General features: G+C 28.1%; 5 protein-coding genes across 5 annotated transcripts; 1 reads left to right on the plus strand and 4 right to left on the minus strand.

Annotated features, from left to right (window-relative positions):
- The first annotated feature begins 89 nt into the window (after positions 1-89).
- On the plus strand, positions 90-2138 carry LOC116778010 (uncharacterized). The gene has a single exon (XM_032671851.2). It carries the CDS (start codon positions 165-167, stop codon positions 2115-2117), a length of 1953 nt encoding a protein of 650 aa, XP_032527742.2. The 5' UTR covers positions 90-164; the 3' UTR covers positions 2118-2138.
- A 668-nt stretch (positions 2139-2806) lies between these two features.
- LOC116778060 (fatty acid-binding protein 2-like) lies at positions 2807-4356 on the minus strand. Its single transcript, XM_032671913.2, has 4 exons — positions 4195-4356; positions 3833-4002; positions 3129-3236; positions 2807-2932 (listed from the first exon to the last, which is right to left on the minus strand). Exons 1-4 carry the CDS (start codon positions 4262-4264, stop codon positions 2876-2878), a joined length of 405 nt encoding a protein of 134 aa, XP_032527804.1. The 5' UTR covers positions 4265-4356; the 3' UTR covers positions 2807-2875.
- A 1714-nt stretch (positions 4357-6070) lies between these two features.
- LOC116778061 (fatty acid-binding protein 2-like) lies at positions 6071-7169 on the minus strand. Its single transcript, XM_032671914.2, has 4 exons — positions 7054-7169; positions 6659-6825; positions 6416-6523; positions 6071-6181 (listed from the first exon to the last, which is right to left on the minus strand). Exons 1-4 carry the CDS (start codon positions 7121-7123, stop codon positions 6125-6127), a joined length of 402 nt encoding a protein of 133 aa, XP_032527805.2. The 5' UTR covers positions 7124-7169; the 3' UTR covers positions 6071-6124.
- A 756-nt stretch (positions 7170-7925) lies between these two features.
- On the minus strand, positions 7926-8946 carry LOC116778062 (fatty acid-binding protein 2-like). The gene is made up of 4 exons (XM_032671915.2): positions 8814-8946; positions 8451-8617; positions 8202-8309; positions 7926-8036 (listed from the first exon to the last, which is right to left on the minus strand). Exons 1-4 carry the CDS (start codon positions 8881-8883, stop codon positions 7980-7982), a joined length of 402 nt encoding a protein of 133 aa, XP_032527806.1. The 5' UTR covers positions 8884-8946; the 3' UTR covers positions 7926-7979.
- A 2829-nt stretch (positions 8947-11775) lies between these two features.
- LOC116778106 (probable fatty acid-binding protein) lies at positions 11776-18010 on the minus strand. The gene is made up of 4 exons (XM_032671981.2): positions 17892-18010; positions 12584-12753; positions 12053-12163; positions 11776-11964 (listed from the first exon to the last, which is right to left on the minus strand). The coding sequence occupies exons 1-4, from the start codon at positions 17962-17964 to the stop codon at positions 11905-11907; spliced, it is 414 nt and encodes a 137-aa protein (XP_032527872.1). The 5' UTR covers positions 17965-18010; the 3' UTR covers positions 11776-11904.
- Between the last annotated feature and the right edge of the window lie 1801 nt (positions 18011-19811).

Here is a 19811-nt window from a genome sequence, read left to right on the forward strand (position 1 = left end):
GCAAAATATCCACGAATCCAGTGCGAATAAAGCCATAGCATAAAAAAATCAAAGTTGATTTAAAAAAAAACGTAATGTCAGAAGTGACAATTAATTGCAAAATAAAAACATAACCTCATATCCTGTAATCTTGTAAAGTTTTTGTTAATTACTGCATCTGAACAATGTTTTATGAAATATCTCGTAGGTCCATAAACGTAAATAATCTTGATAAAATTAATTTATCATGGAATAATTCCATTATAACCATACGCATCAATAAAAATCTACATATGCTAGAACTGTCGTCCAATTTATATTCATTAGAAAAGAAAATTGAATTTATTGATTCCGTTATAACATGTAGTACCAACAGTCCTGTACCAAAAAAGTATTTACGTCAGTATGTTTCCAATGGTGTTAGAAATTCCGAATTATTAGAAATGATGACAAATCCAGCACTATGGCCTCACAACAAGCAAATAACAAAAGAAATGACGGATATCGTTCAATTTGACTGGTTACCTCAAGATTTGATAATTCATAGTGAAAGGTTACTATCAATATTGAACAGTGTTGGTAATGTGGAACTTTATGTACAAAAGAGGTTGAAATGGGATTGTATAGCAGATATATCATTACTAATGAATAAATATCTGCTAAATGAGAATAATACAGAACTACCGAAGGAGTTTGATGATTTAAAACAGTTTGTTTACAAAATAGAAACCTCTGCAATATGTTGGTCCCCATATTCAAACAATAATAACACCTGTTACTTTATAACCGCAATGAGAAGTGTTCGTTTAATATTTTGGCTACTAACATTAGATAACAATATTTCCATACAATGCTATGGTGAAATTGAGCCAGCACACAGTGCTATAATATCGAAAATTTATTGGGTGTCGCTCCAGAATACATTTCTACTGGTCACTTGTAATGAACTCGGACAAATAGTAGCTCATGACTGCTCGATTGAAGACAATAAGATAAAAAATACTCAAACCAAAATCTTGTGGCCTCATACTGACAAAATGGTGCCAATATCATTCCATTATTATTTACATGATGCTAAAATTATTATGCTATATAATAAACATAGGCATTTAATCATACAAATGTTCGACAGAAATATCGAATGTCTATCACAGTATGTAGAGACAGTGAATGATTTTAAAATTGTTTGCATTACACAAAATGACAATATATTCTACTTGTGTACTGAGAATGTTAAAATGTATACAATAAACATATGTGTTGAACATAATAAATTAAATGTAGAGCTGAATGAAATTATGATAAAAGACATATATCCGGGACATGAATTGTGCAGTGTTGCCATATCTAAGAATAAAGCTCTGTTCGCATTGGCCATGGTGGATCAGAAGGTGCAACACAGAAAATTGCAACTCAAAGTACATGTAGTACTTATGTGTGCTGAAGCCGAATTCGATGCAAACGTCGCAAAAATCATCTATAACCCTGCAAAATCTTTGTCAAACATATGGGACCAGATCGAGGTTCTGAGACTTAAGACATTGAAAATGAAAAAATTACCTATAATTGATTATAAAAATTTATTGAAAGAAGGGGATAGTGATGTGTACAAACTGAAAGTTTATTACGTGTTTCTCACACTATATTTCAATTTGCAAAAGTACATCGTGAAAAAGCGCAAAGGATTACTGCCGGAAGTCTCCGTCGATAAAATAAAAACCCAGATCCTCACATTTCAAGCTATAAAAACATTAACCAGCTTACACGAAAGACATCGAGACGGGAAAGGACTCAGCGAATTTGATCGCCAATGTTTAGACGGATGCAAGAAGTTCGTACAATACTATTGTGACAAATATTCTAAATGCATCACTGATTTAATTCCACAGAATATTCTTAATTCTGTGAACGCAAACGTGCAATACGTATGTCAGTGTTGTGACGAAGATATAGTTGGTTTCACGTGCAAATACAAACATTTGAACATGTTTTGTTCCATAACATTTACTCCGATTGTTGAAGACAATTATCTTGTTTGTAAAGTTTGCGGTATGACTGCACAGTATGAACTACGCAAACAAAAACCTTTATGTCCATTATGTGATAGATATTTAAGTGACAGCTTACTGCCTTTATAAATAAATGTATTTTTTTAAATATATTAAACTTTTATTAATAAATATTTATATGCTAGTACTTCGTTAGTGATACGTCACGATTACTACAAATACATACATGTAGTATGTATTAGTTTCCTTTTGTTTGAATAATGAGTTAGTGAGTGAGTTCATCAAAAGTCATCTTTCTATGACTCTTAAACTATTCCAAGGGATTAAAAGTTAAAGGAAAAATAACAGGCGATTAATATCATTTACTTTTAAATATAAATGGCGTGATCGCGATAATCGCTGATTTCTAGAATCGTGATAATTATCACATATCCGATCAATATATGGCACCTACTATATCTAATCAGTATTAAAGTTATATCAGTGTATTTTTTTTTTTTTATCAAATAAAAAAAAAAAAAATACACTGATATAACTTTAAAAAATTATGTAATTAGAAAATTATTAATTGGCTTAGAAAATTATGTAATTGTAAAAATTAGTTAGGTAATCAAATATATCAAAGTGAAAATAATTTTAGCTCTTCGCAGAAACTACTTGAATGTGATTTAAAAAGATTTTATGCGATATTTTAAAATATAAAAAAAAAACTACTTTTCTATATTGTAATTTATTAACTTTATTTTCTTGTGATACAAAACATCTTTATATTTCAATACTTTTTGTTTGGTGCGATATAAATTTAATGAAAACAGAAATAGGGATTATACCATTTAATATAAATAAACATGTGCTGCGGAGTTACAACTAGTTGGCTTTAAATACATTTAGACCGATTTGTAGTATCTCCGTGCGACTCCGTCCCATTTGCTGGATGTAAGAACCTACGACATGAATGAAATTATTAATAATAATGCATTTCCGATACAATAAAAATATGATAAGAATTTTATGACAGTTATAAAATTGATTATCTATATATTTGAGACTTCTTTTAAAAAAAAAATTATGTTTAAAAATATAAAAGTGAAGTTGTTGATTAGCAAAGAATAAAAAAAAATAGACATATATATAACTTACCACGACGAGTTGATCGTTAGAATATTCCCTCTTGTAGGTGAGGACAAGATCACCAAGGTTTTGAACTTGGGTTACGACATTGCCTTCAACTTTGAAAGTAGATTTTGCCTGAAAATAAGAATTAATGTGTTGAAAGTTTTTTCTTAAGAATATTAAGGAATGATATCAAAGCTTTTCGCGAACACCAAAGAAGCCATGTTTCTGAATTTACTAAGAAATTTATTATTGTACATTTTACCCGATTACTTTACAGCAACTATGAGAGAGAACGAGTATATATAAATCCAAAATTCATATTTTTATTGTAAATGCTTTTAAAGAATTTCCAGTACATATTAATTTTATTTTTCCTAGAATATCTTCTTTTAAAACAAAAGGACTCCTTTTCGTTTTAAATATTTATTTGATTGCTGAGCAATAGGAAAAGAATTGACATTAATGTCCAAACTCCGCTCAAGACATTCGCAAAAGGAAGAGAATATTTCTTCTTTCTTGCTTGAACTATGAATAAGAACTAAACTATGTATAATAGTGATTACTTTCGAATAATAAATATGTGATATAAAATTACCGTAACGTATAGTAAATACCAACACAGAAACAGGAGGCGCAAGCATATTAAAGTATTGAGGCAGGACGCAAATAAGACGTAAATTCATTACAAAAAAATAGTTAATTTAAGCAGCAAAAAAATGTATGCTTACAACGACGCCTGGAGCAACTTCCTCGTCAAACTCAACACCGTCTTGGAATTTTAAATCCTTGTTGCCACCACCAGGGCTTGTGGTGCTTAAGACATACCCATCACCTTCCTTTTTAATCGACTGGGATGGTTTAAAAGAAAGCAATAGCTGTTTCTTATCTTCAGGGATATCTATAGAGAAAAATAACATTAGGTACATAAAATTTTTGAATTTGACATTATGATCAGATAGAATAATTGTAATAAAATGTATGATAGGGCAAATTAGTAAGCGGAAACACAATTAACTATTGATTAAGTAACATAATAACAAAAAAAACATATTTTTTTTTCAATAATAGCTAAATTATATTTTCGACTTACCCAAACTGTCGACGAATTTATCGAAATTCTCGTCTCTGTCAAGAGAGTATGTAATGCCCAAAAAAGCCATTTTTTTTATTTTGTGGATGTGTCCTCACTGAAAATCGATCAGAATTTGATAGTCGGTCAATACTCGCATGCCATTTATATGATATTAGCTTTTGTTATAATAAAGATAAAGAGTGATTTTTGTACTTCATTTATCTATGTATTTACTTTGGCCTTTCGATGCAATTTCAAACTTATATGTTATATCAACATATAACATTTTATCTTTTGACTCGATTTAGTTTTAAAGACTTAATATCTGATAACATTAAAATTTTAAAATAGCCCCTTTATACAAGTATCCTTAGTACTAGTTTACATTATCAACTTAGCACTGTCAGTTTCATCGTTTTTCATTTAAATGCTTTGACGATATGACATACATGATGAAGCAAATTTTAATGGAAAATTAAACCTACATATGTGGTAAAAAATAATTTTGTCTTACATGAATTCAGTTTATGCAAACTGAATTCAGGGAAGGGAAATCGTGCGAACTAGAAGCTTTTATAAACCATAAATATTTGTATATACTTAATGTTCAATTGTTTCAGAGATAAAACTTTCAAATCTTGAACTTAAAACTATCCAGTAAGTAGTTGTAGTTGCTATACAAAAGCTGTGACACAGAAGTGGTGGTAATTGTTTTTTTTTTATATATCACGTGGCCTAAGGATAAATGAATTGATAAATTGAAATGCCATTAGTTCGGAACCCTACCGTAATGGAATTATACACCACCTCCAGTTGGAGGAATCCTCAAGTAACCCATTTCTATCGCTTCTTGATACAAAATACATATTTGGCCAAATAGGATTTGCATAATTTTTATATATTGAATGTCCGTATGGATTGCAAAAAATTTTATTCGCGAGTCAAAGCCTATTTATCTTTGACAAGTAATAGGAAAACCTATATAACGCTAGGCCATTTCTACACGCATAGACTAAAGCTCCCAACGTTAATTTATTAAGCTAGTATGAACGATGTCGACACAAACAGTATTGACGCTGTCATCAAAATACATTCTTTATAATTACACAGATTATGAAATTTTAAATATTTTGTTCAAATGAAATTGTTGCGAGTGTCATTACATTTTTGTGTCAGAGTTTCAAAACAAAGATTAAAACTATGAGAACAGAAAATAATATATCTTTTGACATATTTGGGTAAAACTTCAGGATCTTATTTGGCGCTTGAAAACCACATTATACTAGTTTCCATTTTTAAAAACATTGATATACTGTTTGGTTATAATTGCAATTTTCCATATTTATCGTATCATATTCTTAACATATATTTTTGCTCCTTTCCTATTTTCTACCGATTTTTTGCTTTTTGGCGTATATATTAGTAGTAGTACATAGTAGCACCTATAGTAGGTATATTCTCTCAGATATTATATACTTTTAAACGTAGTTATATCATTATATTTTTTAAAAGGATAAAAAAAACAACAGATAAATCAGTATAAGCTTCACATTGTATTGAAATAAATTGTATATATATATATATATATATATTATTTATTATTATATACAAATTAAAGAATAAGTAGCACTTAGACTGGTTTCAGATATCTGCGTGTTGATATTTAATTAGTCCTTTATACATGTATCCTTAGCAGTAGTTTACTATACCAACTTAGACCTCTCAATTGTGTAAATCAATGAAGTACATTTAATAAAAAATGTAAAACTGCTTACTATTATAATACAGAAAATAAATTTGTTCTTCGCTAAATTCAGTTTACGCATGCTACTTGCTAATTACAGTTATACAGTAATGTCTTTATATAATTTAAGGGCATTGAAAAAAACACAGATAACACAGAATAAAGTTCAGGCTGTATTCAAATAAATAAATTAAATATTATTATTTACATTCGCTTGAAATATCTGCGTGCAGTGCCGTCCCATAGGTTTGTTGTAACTGTCTATAATAAAAAAATAAGTAAATTAGTTAGTTTATACGGATATAAAAGAAAAGAACAAAAAAGTAACAAGTAAATATTATTTACCGTACATAATTTTAACACATTCACTTATGTTTCAGAAAGTGATATTAATAACTATATGAGAAAGGTATACTACATACATAAAAATATTTTTGTGATTCTTATAAATAATGAATAGACAAACAATTTGTTCTTTTTAGAAAAAATATTCACCATGACGAGTTGGTCCGCAGAGAAATCCCTTTTAATGTTTATAATTACAGTTCCTAAGTTTTGGATTTGATGGAGAACGTTGCCATCGAGGGTGAATGTCGTTTTTGACTGAAATAAATAAAAATAAAAAGATCTTCGTCAACAGAGTAAAGGAAATGGGAAAACTTAAATTAAGCAAAAATAGACATCTCTTAATTTTGCTGGAAAATACATACACATAGAAAATTTTGAAGATGTACTCACATTAACAATAGGAGTGATCTCCTCGTCGAACTCAACACCATTTTTGAATTTAAGCACTTTTTCACCGTCAGCATTGTCGAAGACCATAAGGTAGTCGTCACCATCCTTTTTAAGGCAATTTTTTTGATCGAACGAGAGAAGAGCTTTCACTTTATCCTCGGCCAAACCTGCACAATATTATGAAAATTTTAATTACTTAACCTTTTATTGATAATTATCAATGTTGTCATGAATAATAACCAAATTCCAAATATGATTCTATTTTAATATTTAAATAATAATATTAAAAAAACATTCTTAATAAATCTATTAAAAAAAAATTAAGCGAAACTTTTACAATGCAAACAGCTAAGAAATAAGTCAATTTATAATTAATATTTAATGTTTATTCTCACCTAAACTCTCCAGAAATTCTTTGAAATTCTCATCTTTATTTTTTATGTAGGTTTTACCGAGAAATTCCATTTTAAATGTTGTCCGCTGAAGACTGAGCAGTATTTATAAAACTAATATTGTTCTGAACTACCCTTTTATTAATATCGTTTAGCAATTTATCTGATAAACACTCACAATAACTGATAATTATTTTAAATTTGCAACACCTGTATCAAATAAAATTCCTTTTTGTATTTTCAAAACTTTTCTTCGTTAGAAATTGTAACTTTAAAACTTATGTTTTATTTCATTACCAAAACCGTTATATCTGAAGATAAAGAAATCTAATATTATATCAATTAAACTACGTATGTACCTTATTTTGTTGCATCAATATTTTAATACAGTATGTATATATGAATAATTTGTGCATTATGGGTTATTATATTTTATCTCTTGATAACCAAATCCTGATGATAAAGCTAGTGTTATTTCTATTTTGTATCAACATTCGGGTAAACAACTATTGTAAAGACAATAGCTATTTACTTTATACTTTCGATGCAACTTCAAAGTTCATATCAACAAGTAACGTTTTATATTTTTGACACCATTTAGTTTCTAAGATTTTTGTAATATGATGTCACATTACAATTTTTTAATTAGCCCTTTATACATGTACCCTTAGGAGTAGTTTACTTAATCAACTTAGACCTCTAAATTGTGTAAATCAATGAAGTACATTTAATAAAAAATGTAAAACTGCTTACTGTTATAATACAGAAAATAAATTTGTTCTTCGCTAAATTCAGTTTACGCATGCTACTTGCTAATTACAGTAATACTGTAATGTCTTTATATAATTTAAGGGCATTAAAAAAAAAACCACAGATAACACAGAATAAAGTTCAGGCTGTATTCAAATAAATTAATTAAATATTATTATTTACATTCGCTTGAAATATCTGCGTGCAGTGCCGTCCCATAGGTTTGTTGTGATTGTCTTAAAAAAAGTATAAAAAAAAGTACATTAGTAAGTTTATCCGATAAAAAGATAACCGAACAGTAAATTATGTTACAGGAGATGAAGAAAGTATACATAATTTTTTTTTGTGATTGTTATAAATAACGAATAGCTCAATAATTTAGTCTTATCAAATATATTTACCATGACGAGTTGGTCCGCAGAGAATTCCCTTTTAATGTTTATAATTACAGTCCCCAAATTTTGGATATGAGTAAGGACATTGCCATCAAGAGTGAGTGTCGTTTTTGACTGAAAAAAAAGATATTAATGTATTTTGAAAATTAAAATAATAAAAATATAAGCCCATATAAAATAATATTTTTTCACATACTATAATATTTTTTTATTATTTTACGTTCAGAAAACTACAGTTAAAGAGACGTAACTCACGATACTGTTAGGATTGACCTCCTCTTCGAACTCAACTCCATTCTTGAACTTAATGACTGTTTGACCGTCAGGTTTGTCGTAGATCAAGACGTAGCCATCACCATCCTTTTGAAGGGACTGTGTTTGGTTAAGCGAGATAAAAGATTTTACTCTCTCGTCGGACAGACCTGTACAATATAAATAAATTTATAAATAACCAACTTAACTGTTTTAGCTAACTATGGAAAGATGAGATGGTGTAAACTAGTTGTTTCTGAATTAAAATTTATTTAAAAAAAATTAACACATTTTTTAAGGGAATCTCTTAAAATAAGAAGATAAAGAACGAGTCAAATTTCAAATTGTTATTGTTAATGCTCTTACCAAAACTTTCAAGAAATTCCTTATAGTTCTCATCCCTAACACGTATGTAGGTTTTACCAAGAAATTCCATTATAAATATTGACTTGAATCGGTGACTGAGAACTATGTATTAAGTTAAAAATTGTCCGAGCTATCCTTTTATTCTATGCTAATACCATCTGATAACTTATCTGACAGGCTCTCAGAACAGCCGGTGCATGTTATGGATTTGCATCAATTTTATATAAACATTGTTAAAAATTTTAACTAATGATGGTTGAAAATATGAAACACTAGCTGTTATTTTTGACATTTATTGTTTGCTTTTGACAATTAGTTAAACAAATTATTAGGTTTGAGGATAAATAAATGTAAGTTAATGATAAGAAAAACGCTTCATTTAACCTCTTTCGTCTTCTATTAAATCTATTCAGTGGCAATCAAGACGAGCATAGATTTGACATTCAATTCATCATAAGCGAGTTACCCTTTGTATCTCGTGATAACCAAATCCCGATGATAAAGATAGTGTTATTTCTATTTTGTAACGACTTTCAGGTAAACACATTGTAAAGATAAACATTGTGATATTGAAATAACATTCGCAAAGGTCAAGCAAATATGTTATCATGACAAAATTATGATGGTTGCCTGCGAATAGAAATTACTTATTAATATTACTTAGTCCTTAATTGTTACACATTTATCTGAACTGATTATCATACAATTTGACAGCAATCTATTTACCATACATGAGTTTAAAATAATTACGTCAAGAGTAACTGCAATCTATTCTCAATAAAGTCAAAAGAAAACGTGAACCGTTTTGATAACTCTTAAATATTTTTTTTAATATTTTTTTAAGTGATTAACTTTTGTATAATATTAATAAAGAAAAAGTATTGATTCATGTATCATTTAGCACGTTTGTTATAATGAAATTTGTAGACATGTTAAAAAAAATTTTTTTTCAAATACTTATATTAAAAATATTATTCAATTACAATAGGAACGTTAAAATGACGACGTTTTTATACTTTACTTTTTATTTTAAGTAACGGTTAGCAAACGAGCAGACGGCCTACTTGATGACCAGTAGTCACCATTGCCCATGGAAAGTTGTTGAGGAAAAGGGAGGGATGGGAATAAGGAAATGACAGGAAAGGGTGGGACTAGGGAAAGGGAAACCGGTTCTCACACTCATCGGACGAAATGCAGGCATTAATGACTACTTCACGCCGATCTTCTGTGAGAGGGTGGTACTTCTCCGGTCGAGCCAGCCCATGTTCGAGCTGTAGTTATTAGACCACAACTAGGCTCCACCTATGATATTCAAACAAGAAGCCGCAGATCTTGATGGTTAATATTTGTAGATAAAAAAGTTAAATAAATAACATAGTATAAATATATAATATACATTACAAACTCATAAGAGAGACAAATTTTTATTCTTTCTTTAAGTTATTAAAACTTTACAATGTTTGATTTCATTAGAGATACTTTAATACTCCATTTTATTCAGATATGGTTTATTGTACTTAATTATTTGGATTAAATGACCAGTTAGTAACGGGTTTCGTCATAGGTCGTATTGGACTTATGATTATGAGTCGGTGACAGATAATAATCATTAGATAAGTGATAACGCTATTACAGATATATTTTTAGGTTGCCATTAAATAAACTGACTCATCAATTTTATGATAAAATAAAAATATTATTCAATAGAATCGACCAGAATAAAAAAATGCGTTTCATAGTAAAACTTCTAAACCTAATGAAAATCAAGATCGTTGCTCATAAAAAAAAAGAAAAAACTTTAAATCGAAACAAAGATCTTATTTATTGAAGTCGATTTTAAACTGATGTAGTTTTTAGGTACAAAACTGCTTGTGGAAAATAATAAATTATTTAAAGATTTTTTCCGTTGAAATAGTTGATATAAATACAAAATTAGATTATAAATATATATTTTAAACTAACATCAATTCGCACTGCATTTCAGATAAAAGTTTTACGATAACTATTATTTGTTTAAGGTGGTTCCATATCAATTCGTAAATATGAATTGCGATAAATATCGATATGAAATCGAGTAGCATTGTTTTTATCATAATGTATAATTTTTATCGTGTGCCACTTTAAACATCGATTAAAAAGAAATCGAGTGACCACTGAAATAAGTGTTGATTTTCATTATACGGGTCATGTACCGAAGGAATAAATACTTTGGGGAAATTTACTAACATTTCTTGATAACTTCAACGACACTAAGATATTTTAATATTTAATTTCAAAGTTTTTGAATACAGACAAAACCGTTTAATTTTTTTCATAAGTTTGCAATGTTTTTCATACAATTATCTCTTCTTAACTTTAAACATTTACTAGTTTTTTAACATTTCATTTACGAAGTCATTTGTTTGAAATGGGTAAAGTGAAACAACATGCCTCCAATTGCTAGTAGTTACAAAATCACTTGTATTTTATTTATCCATATTTTCCTTATTCCCATCAAGGTACGGAACTCTAACATGAAATATAAACGTATAAGAAACGAAATCAATTTAAAAATAAAATTACTTTTTATATTTTCATTAGTCATAATGTTGTAATGGATACAGTTAACATATTCTTGTATTTGTCATTCCTTTATTTTCTTTCTTAAATATAGTAGCGATGTACCTAATCAATAATCCTTTTAAAATTTCTATAACGGTCGAAAGAAGAGAATTCGTGGAGTTTGTTTATCAAATAAAAATGCTCTAATAATCTTGTAAAGATTTTTTATGACCTAATTCAATCATATTAATTATAATCTGCTCATTTGATTTACTTTTACTGACCGGTCTTATCAAATTATATTATTTGTATAATATCATAGGAAGATGTTTTTTTTTATGCTAAAAGTATATTTTTTTCAATATTGCCTTATTACTTCACCATGGTTAAAAGGATAAAAACAAAAGAATAAAACAACTCATTTCCTCACCTATGATATGAACAATATTGTATTTATTAAAATAAATACATAGAAATGATAAAAAAATCAATACATTTTGTACAATTATGATTAGTTAATTAATAGTAGCCATTTATAGTGATATTACAATCATTCCACCAATTCGTATATTCTAATGCATTGTCCGTCCCAACCTTCAGCAGTTGTTGTCTGAAAAAAAAATATATATGTCATTTTATTATGCCAAGCAGAACATCGAAGACCTCGGACGTCATGAAATTAAAAATGTAACATTTACCACTGTTAAAAGCTTGTCTGTAAACTCTCTAACGTGCGTCGACTTCCTACCATTACTTTCAATTTGTGTCTGTATTAATTTATCTCCATCAAGATGCATAGTGGACTTGACCTGAAATTGTAAATAAATATATTGATATTTTTTTTACATTATAAATTTTATCTACAGTGAGACCAATCTGCAAAATACGTACATTGCATCGCGGTTGGTCACGAGTTATAAAGTTTCTTATTTATGATACTATCCGTCATTTACAATATACAAAAAAAACAAACAATAATCTATAAATCTCACACGGCAGTTTTATCCAGGCGGTATTAAATAAATTATTTTAATTTATTCAGTCTAGGCCAGTCTACGATGTCTGCGATGTTGATTGTGCAACATATGTTTTTTATTCTAACAATTTATTTTATATCCTCCATCTTTTTTATAGTTTAAAGCAAATTTCGAAATATATTTTTACAATTATTACATTAAAGTAGAGAGATATCATCGATTTTACTTTTATTTAAAAATCTTTTTACCCACTTTGATACCATCTGGTCTATCCTCTGAGAATTCCACTCCGAGTTGAAATGTAATGACAACCTTACGTATCGGAGTTATCATTGTAAGAGAGTATGAGCCATCTTCGTTTTTGGTCAGCACACTGATTGGGGACAGTGAAGTCACCAGCTTCCGAGATAACAGGCCGACTTCTGCGAATTTTTAAATAGTACATGATTTTTTGTGTCAAATATCTCTTATAAAGAAATAAGAAGATGCGCAAACTATCATCTCACTAATTAATTATTTTATTTCAAACAAAAATTTGACATTTGAATGAATAAAACTCGCGAAGGTCTTAGATCTCAAAAATTAGACACCTTATCTGTTGGCTTTTGGTATGATTTTTAAAGTGCATATGCATATTGATATAGTGTTTAATAAAATTTAAAATATCTGTTTGTATGTTAATTAATAGAAGTCGTGAGTGACAATAAATGGAGAGATTAGCACTTATTCCTTGTTATATGAACGGTTTTTAATAATGTATTTCTTGTAATTTAAAAAACTTTTATGGAAAAAGATTTCAACTATACGCTAGTAAGTAGAACAATTTTATTTCAATCTTCATTGAATATTTATAAAGCAGATTAAACATGTAAATGAAACAGATATACTTTTTATAGTTTTATATTATGCTAGTTTTATCGAAGAGTCTTTCGTAAGATGTTGATATAACTATATGTATATAACTTATCGGACAATTTCTCTGTAAATTATAATATTTAAAACAATATCAAGCAGAATTGCGTATTTTATTAATTCAGGTAACTTGCTCATAATATTTTTTTATGGTTTAATGTGTACTTGACAAATTTTGGTTTCACAAGTTTCCTAAATATGGAAAATACGTCCGAATATAGAAAACAAGTGAAGCTCTCATTTCGATACGCCTGATCTGATTTAAATATTTCTGTTTAAGTTTCAATGGCAACACGGGTTCACCTTCTCATAACCATTTTTATTTTCTCAAACATATTACAACATTTTAGGCTCTTGCAAAACAAAACAAGCCGGAGAGCAGCTCTATAATTACTATACTTTTGAAGGCACTGCCATTTATCTTATAAAATAAGTTAGGAGGAAAACTGTCTAATACATCAATTCAGGTTTACTGTTCTAAAGGTCATTGTCGACATTTGTTATATACAAGTTAAATAAATATAATTAATTCAAGTGAAGTCGGAACTTGAAACCGTACAATTATACGTTAATAACGTATACGTGTTTAACGTATTTTATTTATGACACTATAATACGTAAATTTATAAAAATATTTTATAAATTAAAAAATATTTTTTTTATTTCGTCAAAAAGTTTTTTCCACCATTTGATTTACTGCTTGGTGTTAAAAATGAGTTCGGTAGTCGCAGTTCACACAACATTTATTAATACTACGGAAGCTAAACAAACAAGCGCATATTAACATCTTAAATGCATCATTATTAAACATTTATTTAGTTTAAGATGTTTATTATTCAATTATTTTAAAAGGATATGCTAATTATGAGAAGTTAATACTGTAAAACTTATCATAAATTAAGAATGAAAAACTTCTAGAAGGTTCTCTCTGTCTCCTATATTTTGCGTTCATCCAATATAAATATTTTAGTGAAATCTTATTTGTTCAAGAATTAAGAAATTTTCTACTTTTTTCCATGTCTATCTGGCTGGTAAATAGACAGAAACTTAAGAATATTAAGACTGATTGTACTAAATTCAATTTGTATAATGCTCCTCTGTTTGCGACGGAAAAATTTTTGGCCCTTTCCGTACCGTTTCCACGAAAAACACGGTCAAAATAGTAAAGTAAAGGATTCTAAGAAGTCTTATGTTAATGAAAAAGTTTGTATTTCAGAGATGAATATATCACGAAAAACCACATAGCGTATTTTCACAGATGACTTAGGACTTACAACCTATAGAAAACGCACTGGTTATTACTTAACTAATAAGTTAGAAACAAATAAAGTTGTAAAATCAAAACAACTACCTATAAGTCCAAGAAGGCTGGTCGCCAATAAAATTCTTTGTTTACAGATGAATTTTTTTACAATCAAGCAATATTTTAAGAAACAAAATTAACGTGTTTATAATAAAAGATTTAAAGAGGATTCCAGGAGGAGGAAGAGGATTAAATGGTCCGTAGGGTACCAACAACGAGGTCATTATCCGACTTCAGTGACAGTTTGATGGTGTGTTAGCTATGAAGAAGTGACTGACTTTTATTTTTATTAAAAAGGTATCATCAAAACATCGGCACAATTTTATCAAGATGTGAATCTTGAGAAGATAACTAAGCCACTCAACAGTACCATAATCAATTACCAAAAATGGTCTATCAAGCGAGACTCGGCGCCAGATCATAACACTAGACCCATACAAACTTAGAAACGAATGTCCCGACTTCATGAGAGCTAAAGACCTTTTTACATCGTCCTGATTGTATCCACTGCATTATAGGTCATAGTCAGTTTTAAAGAATCTCATATTAAACGCCATAGTAATTTATTGTCTCTATAACAATCCACAAGATTGTCAGTGTATATTCCCTTTTACTTTAAAATCATATAGAGTCTTTTTATATTATTAATGTTACTTAGGATAATAAAATATTATAAAAACATATTTACTGCATGACAAAATATTCTTAATTACAGGTTACTTTCGATTTTCTAATATCTAACGATACTGCGAAGAGATATTAAATGTGAAAAAGTTAGGAAAATAAAATAATCACATAGTTTATAGCTAATTATATGATAGTGATTTATTTGAAGTGGCAGTAAGGTTTTTATATGTTAATAATATCGAAATATAAAGTTTCAGAACGGCAGCCATCCAGATTGTTCCTTTATTTCTATTGAAAGTAGACAAACCTTGATGGATACGGAATCGCATTTTAAGAATGCAATTATACGAGGATGACGTAATTTTTAAACACGACTCATGTGCTAAAATTTAAAAAAATATATTCATGTGAAGAGATGTTATAAATTTTAATCATTTAATAACAACCTTCAAATAACTTCCGATGTGTATTTTTGGGTCGAGATGCAGAAGTAAATGTATTCAAACCTGACTAAAAAAATTATAAACGTTCTAATACCATTTAATTAGCATACCCGAGATCTGAAATATAGCAACCTGTTTACAATATATTTGGTAAACTATTACGTATGTAATGAGATCTAAGATTTTCGCGAGTATTCGTTTAAATGAAACTAGTGTTATTCGGATTTACTACGCGGATTTTATTATTACGTATGTAGTTTTTACTTAAACGATATACGATTGTTTTGATAGATATTTTATTTTAAATATTGGTATAAAACTTTTGGAAATAAATGAACATTTCTTAAAACATAAAAATTCAGTTTAACTTTGTTTTAATATATTATATATTCGTAAGTGACTCCGACTTCACACATTTTAAATTTAAATGAGACAAAGGTCAAACATAGTTTGATACTTTAAATTTAAATGTGAACTATATAATTCTAAATATTACCGTAACCATATTATAAATACGGAATTATTTAAATTTTATTGTATCATGGTTAACTTAACAATAATGTAATCTACGATCTCATATTTAGGTTGTAGAGTATGTTTTAAGATAATAATGTTTTAAGATAATAATTTAAGCATAACTGTTCGACAAGGAACGTATATAAAAATGAATTATCCAAAATTTTAACTTGTTTTATGTAATGGATCATAAAACTAAGTGAATCATTCCAATGCATATAACGGATACATTTATACAATGCCCAGTCTTACGCAACCATATCTATTTACTACAAAAGAACTTGTGGGTATGAAGTGAACTGAAACACAACCGGTTCCATTGTCTTATTTTACCTAACGCGGGACCTACATACGTTTTTTATATATATTTGTATAGGCTTTACTACTATAAAGATTTATATTTATGCGATAAATGTATGTTGAATATTGAATATTTTTTGCTTATCTCTAAGTTCATCTAATATCTTTTTTTTTAATAAAACTATGTTTTTCTATTTTGTCCATTTGGTTGCGGCCAGTGATAATGGGTACTGTTAAAGCTAAAACCTCTTTTAAGTTAAAGAATAACAAAATAATCGAATTTTATCGATAAAACATTGTTTCAATGAAACATTAGCGAATCTATGAAACTAAACACTCATATACATACGAATGTCCACTGTGCCACAACTGCCTCCCTTTTACACATCAGAATAATACAAAATTTGACGATAATAATTAAAAATGCTTTTTGGTTTTTCATAATTATAATACTCCTTCAAACACTCCGATTTCATTGAAATTAATCTTTAGCCAAATAATATACCTATAACATTTATTATAACATTCGTTAAATAACTTCGCCACATATATTCATAAATGTATCAAACACACACAGACAAAATCACAATTCCAAGATTATATTTTTCCTTGACTTAGGAAATAATAAATATATAGACCAAGTACTTAAAATAACCCTAACATGATTACAAGCTTTAAAATAAAACTCCCAAAAAGCGAGCTGTTCTAATAGATATTTTGTTTAATATTCTAGTAAACTCAAATAACTGTTTAAGTCTTTAAGCCAAGTTGTCTGGCTGGTTATCTTTAAGTGAATGGCTAAATGGACTCGGCTTATAATCAAAGACGGACCGACCTAACTTGTCTCTGTTTCTCGTTGTTTGTCGTAGTTATAAACAGTATTTAATAATTTTACCGAGTTATCCTTATTGTTCTAACGTCGACTTATAAAAACCCGTTCTATTTTAGATTTCTTACAGAAGATTACTAAATATATTAAGAGCCAAAAAAAACTGTAATTAAAAACTCGGCTAGTCAATTAAGTTGGATAACATCTAAAAAAAATTTTAACGTCAGACATGTTATTAATAACTTTTTATATTATAATTTACATATCGAATACAAAATGAAAACTTTAAATTAATCTTATGTCATACTTAAATAATATTCTCACATATAATTTCATCGACAGTTATGAAGTTTACATAACGTAAATAAATCGTGTTTAGACATCATATATTTCTTTCTATTCACATTCAAATATATATGTGTCCTAACTGAAGAACGTGCCGTCAGGTTAGGCATTGACTTATCTTAAATTACTAAACGTAAAATCTAAATACACAGATAATAAAATGCAATACGCATTCATAAAATACAATTTTATCTTAAAAACATATAGATGTAACTAAAAATATATGTCGCATAGCATAAAATGTATGTAATTAAATAATATATACATATATATTTAAAAACTCACCAATGAATTTGAGATATTCATCAAAATTATGCGATGATCTCAATTTATATTTTTTTCCAAGATATTTTTCCATTTTACCGCGCACACGAGTTAACAGCTCAAGGCGACTTAATGCAATGTTAACTATATATTTCTAAGGAAAGGACCTAATTAATTATACTAAGAAGCGAATAAAAATATTAGCATAATTTCGTAGACGCAAATGTATAAAGATTTTTATTTTTATAAACGCAATAAAGTTAGTATGTAAAAAAAAATACGAAATAAAGTTTGTAAAAGAAGTCTTTAATACATTACAATAATAAAGAAATCTAAAAGAAAATTAAGCTTTTTGTGACATTTATTATTTGATTCCAATTTCGAATAAGAAAAAAAAAAGTAAAAATATCCATTAAGAATAATTCCATACATTTGATTAATACAATTTACATTACGTCATTATTTTCGTTTTAATGTCCATTCGTTTGTAAATAAATGTGCCGGAAATATACATCTGCCTTTTTAAATTGTGCTACTAGATTGCAACATTTCTGTAAGATAATTATTAAGATAAATATCTCGTTCTTGACACAGTCTACATATTTATTGCTTGTGTTGTGTAACAAACCTGGCTACTTCTTCAACCTTTTGTATATTTTTTTGTTCTTAAATGTGCCTGCCATTAAATTTCATCTACTATTCAAGCGATCCATGCATGCCTGATTGTGAATTAAATTTTTTATAAAAAAATATTGACCTTTACTGGTTAATAAACATATTTGCGGTTCCGCGAAATACATGCAACGATTATACATAGTTTGTAGATTATAACAACTACATTATGTCTATATGTACTAGTTTTTAAGTATTATGAATAGTATTAAATGTCCAGTAGGGGTACGTATCTCACATGAAAGATATTCAAGATCCTTGAAGGAGACTATTTGAGGTCTAGTCGTCATTACTGAGGTATTTCAGAAATGAACACAACCTATTTTAATTTACATATTTTTTTTATAATTTGATTAACCAGTGTTACAAAATTTATACGAAAATACTTTTATGTTCCTGTTAAATTTGGGATTTTTATTTTTCTTCGACACAAACCAAGCTGTTGTTACAAGTTATGCAATAAAAAAATACCTGTTTTATTTTTTAAATAGCGACGGAAAGATTTTATGAAAGGTCATTATGTGTTGGGCAATATGAACAGTCGAACCTCTAAAACTTTCAAAATCGAATTAAAAACACCACGAAGTTTTGTTTATATTTTTTTTCTTGGAGTAATCCTGTGACTATATTCGTTAGAATACAATTTTGATCTAAGTTCTTTGTCTTAATTCATAAATAAATTTTTATTGTGTCACACATTATTAACAAGGATGGTTTACATATAGATATTTGCAGCAATTATTAAACCTTTCAGATTAAGATTACTCTCCGGATCACGAAGTAATGCTTTTAACTATTTATTAATTGTATTTTCTTTTCAAACATTGTTTGTTGAAGCCCCCTTTGGTATTGAGTCGATTTTAATCTGACAGATGTAAATATTGTTAGCCCTCATGATAGGAGCAAAAAGTTTAGTTATGTTTATTTATTTAAACATCTATTGCTATTTAATTCCCTGAGGAGTTTACGTACTCATTTAACGTAGATATAACGTTATTCGACATTTATTATATATATCTACCAATGATAAATATAAATAAATTTAATATTTATTCTCATTTTATTTTATTATTTTAATATTCAAATATTTATTACTATAATAGTATAACATTTCCATTATTGACACAAAATAGTAGCAGATATAATTTATTGCTTATAAAATATCTTTTGATTAATCATTCAAAGGATAGTACCTTGATAAAATATATTTCAATTTGTTTACTCTGTATATTGCTCTCAAATAGTCCAAGGCGGTATTATTTTTTTGCT

Source organism: Danaus plexippus, chromosome Z (genome assembly GCF_018135715.1).
Source record: "Danaus plexippus chromosome Z, MEX_DaPlex, whole genome shotgun sequence".
NCBI lineage: Eukaryota > Metazoa > Arthropoda > Insecta > Lepidoptera > Nymphalidae > Danaus > Danaus plexippus.

Coding starts and splice junctions, on each gene's coding strand:
- LOC116778010 (XM_032671851.2), top strand. CDS start 165: ATGTTTTATGAAATATCTCGTAGGTCCATAAACGTAAATAATCTTGAT.
- LOC116778060 (XM_032671913.2), bottom strand. CDS start 4,264: ATGGCTTTTTTGGGCATTACATACTCTCTTGACAGAGACGAGAATTTC. Junction 4,003..4,194: donor TAAATTCGTCGACAGTTTGG/GTAAGTCGAAAA, acceptor TTTTCTCTATAG/ATATCCCTGAAGATAAGAAA. Junction 2,933..3,128: donor CTAACGATCAACTCGTCGTG/GTAAGTTATATA, acceptor TTCATGTCGTAG/GTTCTTACATCCAGCAAATG.
- LOC116778061 (XM_032671914.2), bottom strand. CDS start 7,123: ATGGAATTTCTCGGTAAAACCTACATAAAAAATAAAGATGAGAATTTC. Junction 6,826..7,053: donor AGAATTTCTGGAGAGTTTAG/GTGAGAATAAAC, acceptor AATATTGTGCAG/GTTTGGCCGAGGATAAAGTG. Junction 6,524..6,658: donor AGATCACTCCTATTGTTAAT/GTGAGTACATCT, acceptor TATTTATTTCAG/TCAAAAACGACATTCACCCT.
- LOC116778062 (XM_032671915.2), bottom strand. CDS start 8,883: ATGGAATTTCTTGGTAAAACCTACATACGTGTTAGGGATGAGAACTAT. Junction 8,618..8,813: donor GGAATTTCTTGAAAGTTTTG/GTAAGAGCATTA, acceptor TATATTGTACAG/GTCTGTCCGACGAGAGAGTA. Junction 8,037..8,201: donor CTGCGGACCAACTCGTCATG/GTAAATATATTT, acceptor ACTTTTTTTAAG/ACAATCACAACAAACCTATG.
- LOC116778106 (XM_032671981.2), bottom strand. CDS start 17,964: ATGGAAAAATATCTTGGAAAAAAATATAAATTGAGATCATCGCATAAT. Junction 12,754..17,891: donor TGAATATCTCAAATTCATTG/GTGAGTTTTTAA, acceptor AAAAATTCGCAG/AAGTCGGCCTGTTATCTCGG. Junction 11,965..12,052: donor CAGACAAGCTTTTAACAGTG/GTAAATGTTACA, acceptor TTTTTTTTTCAG/ACAACAACTGCTGAAGGTTG.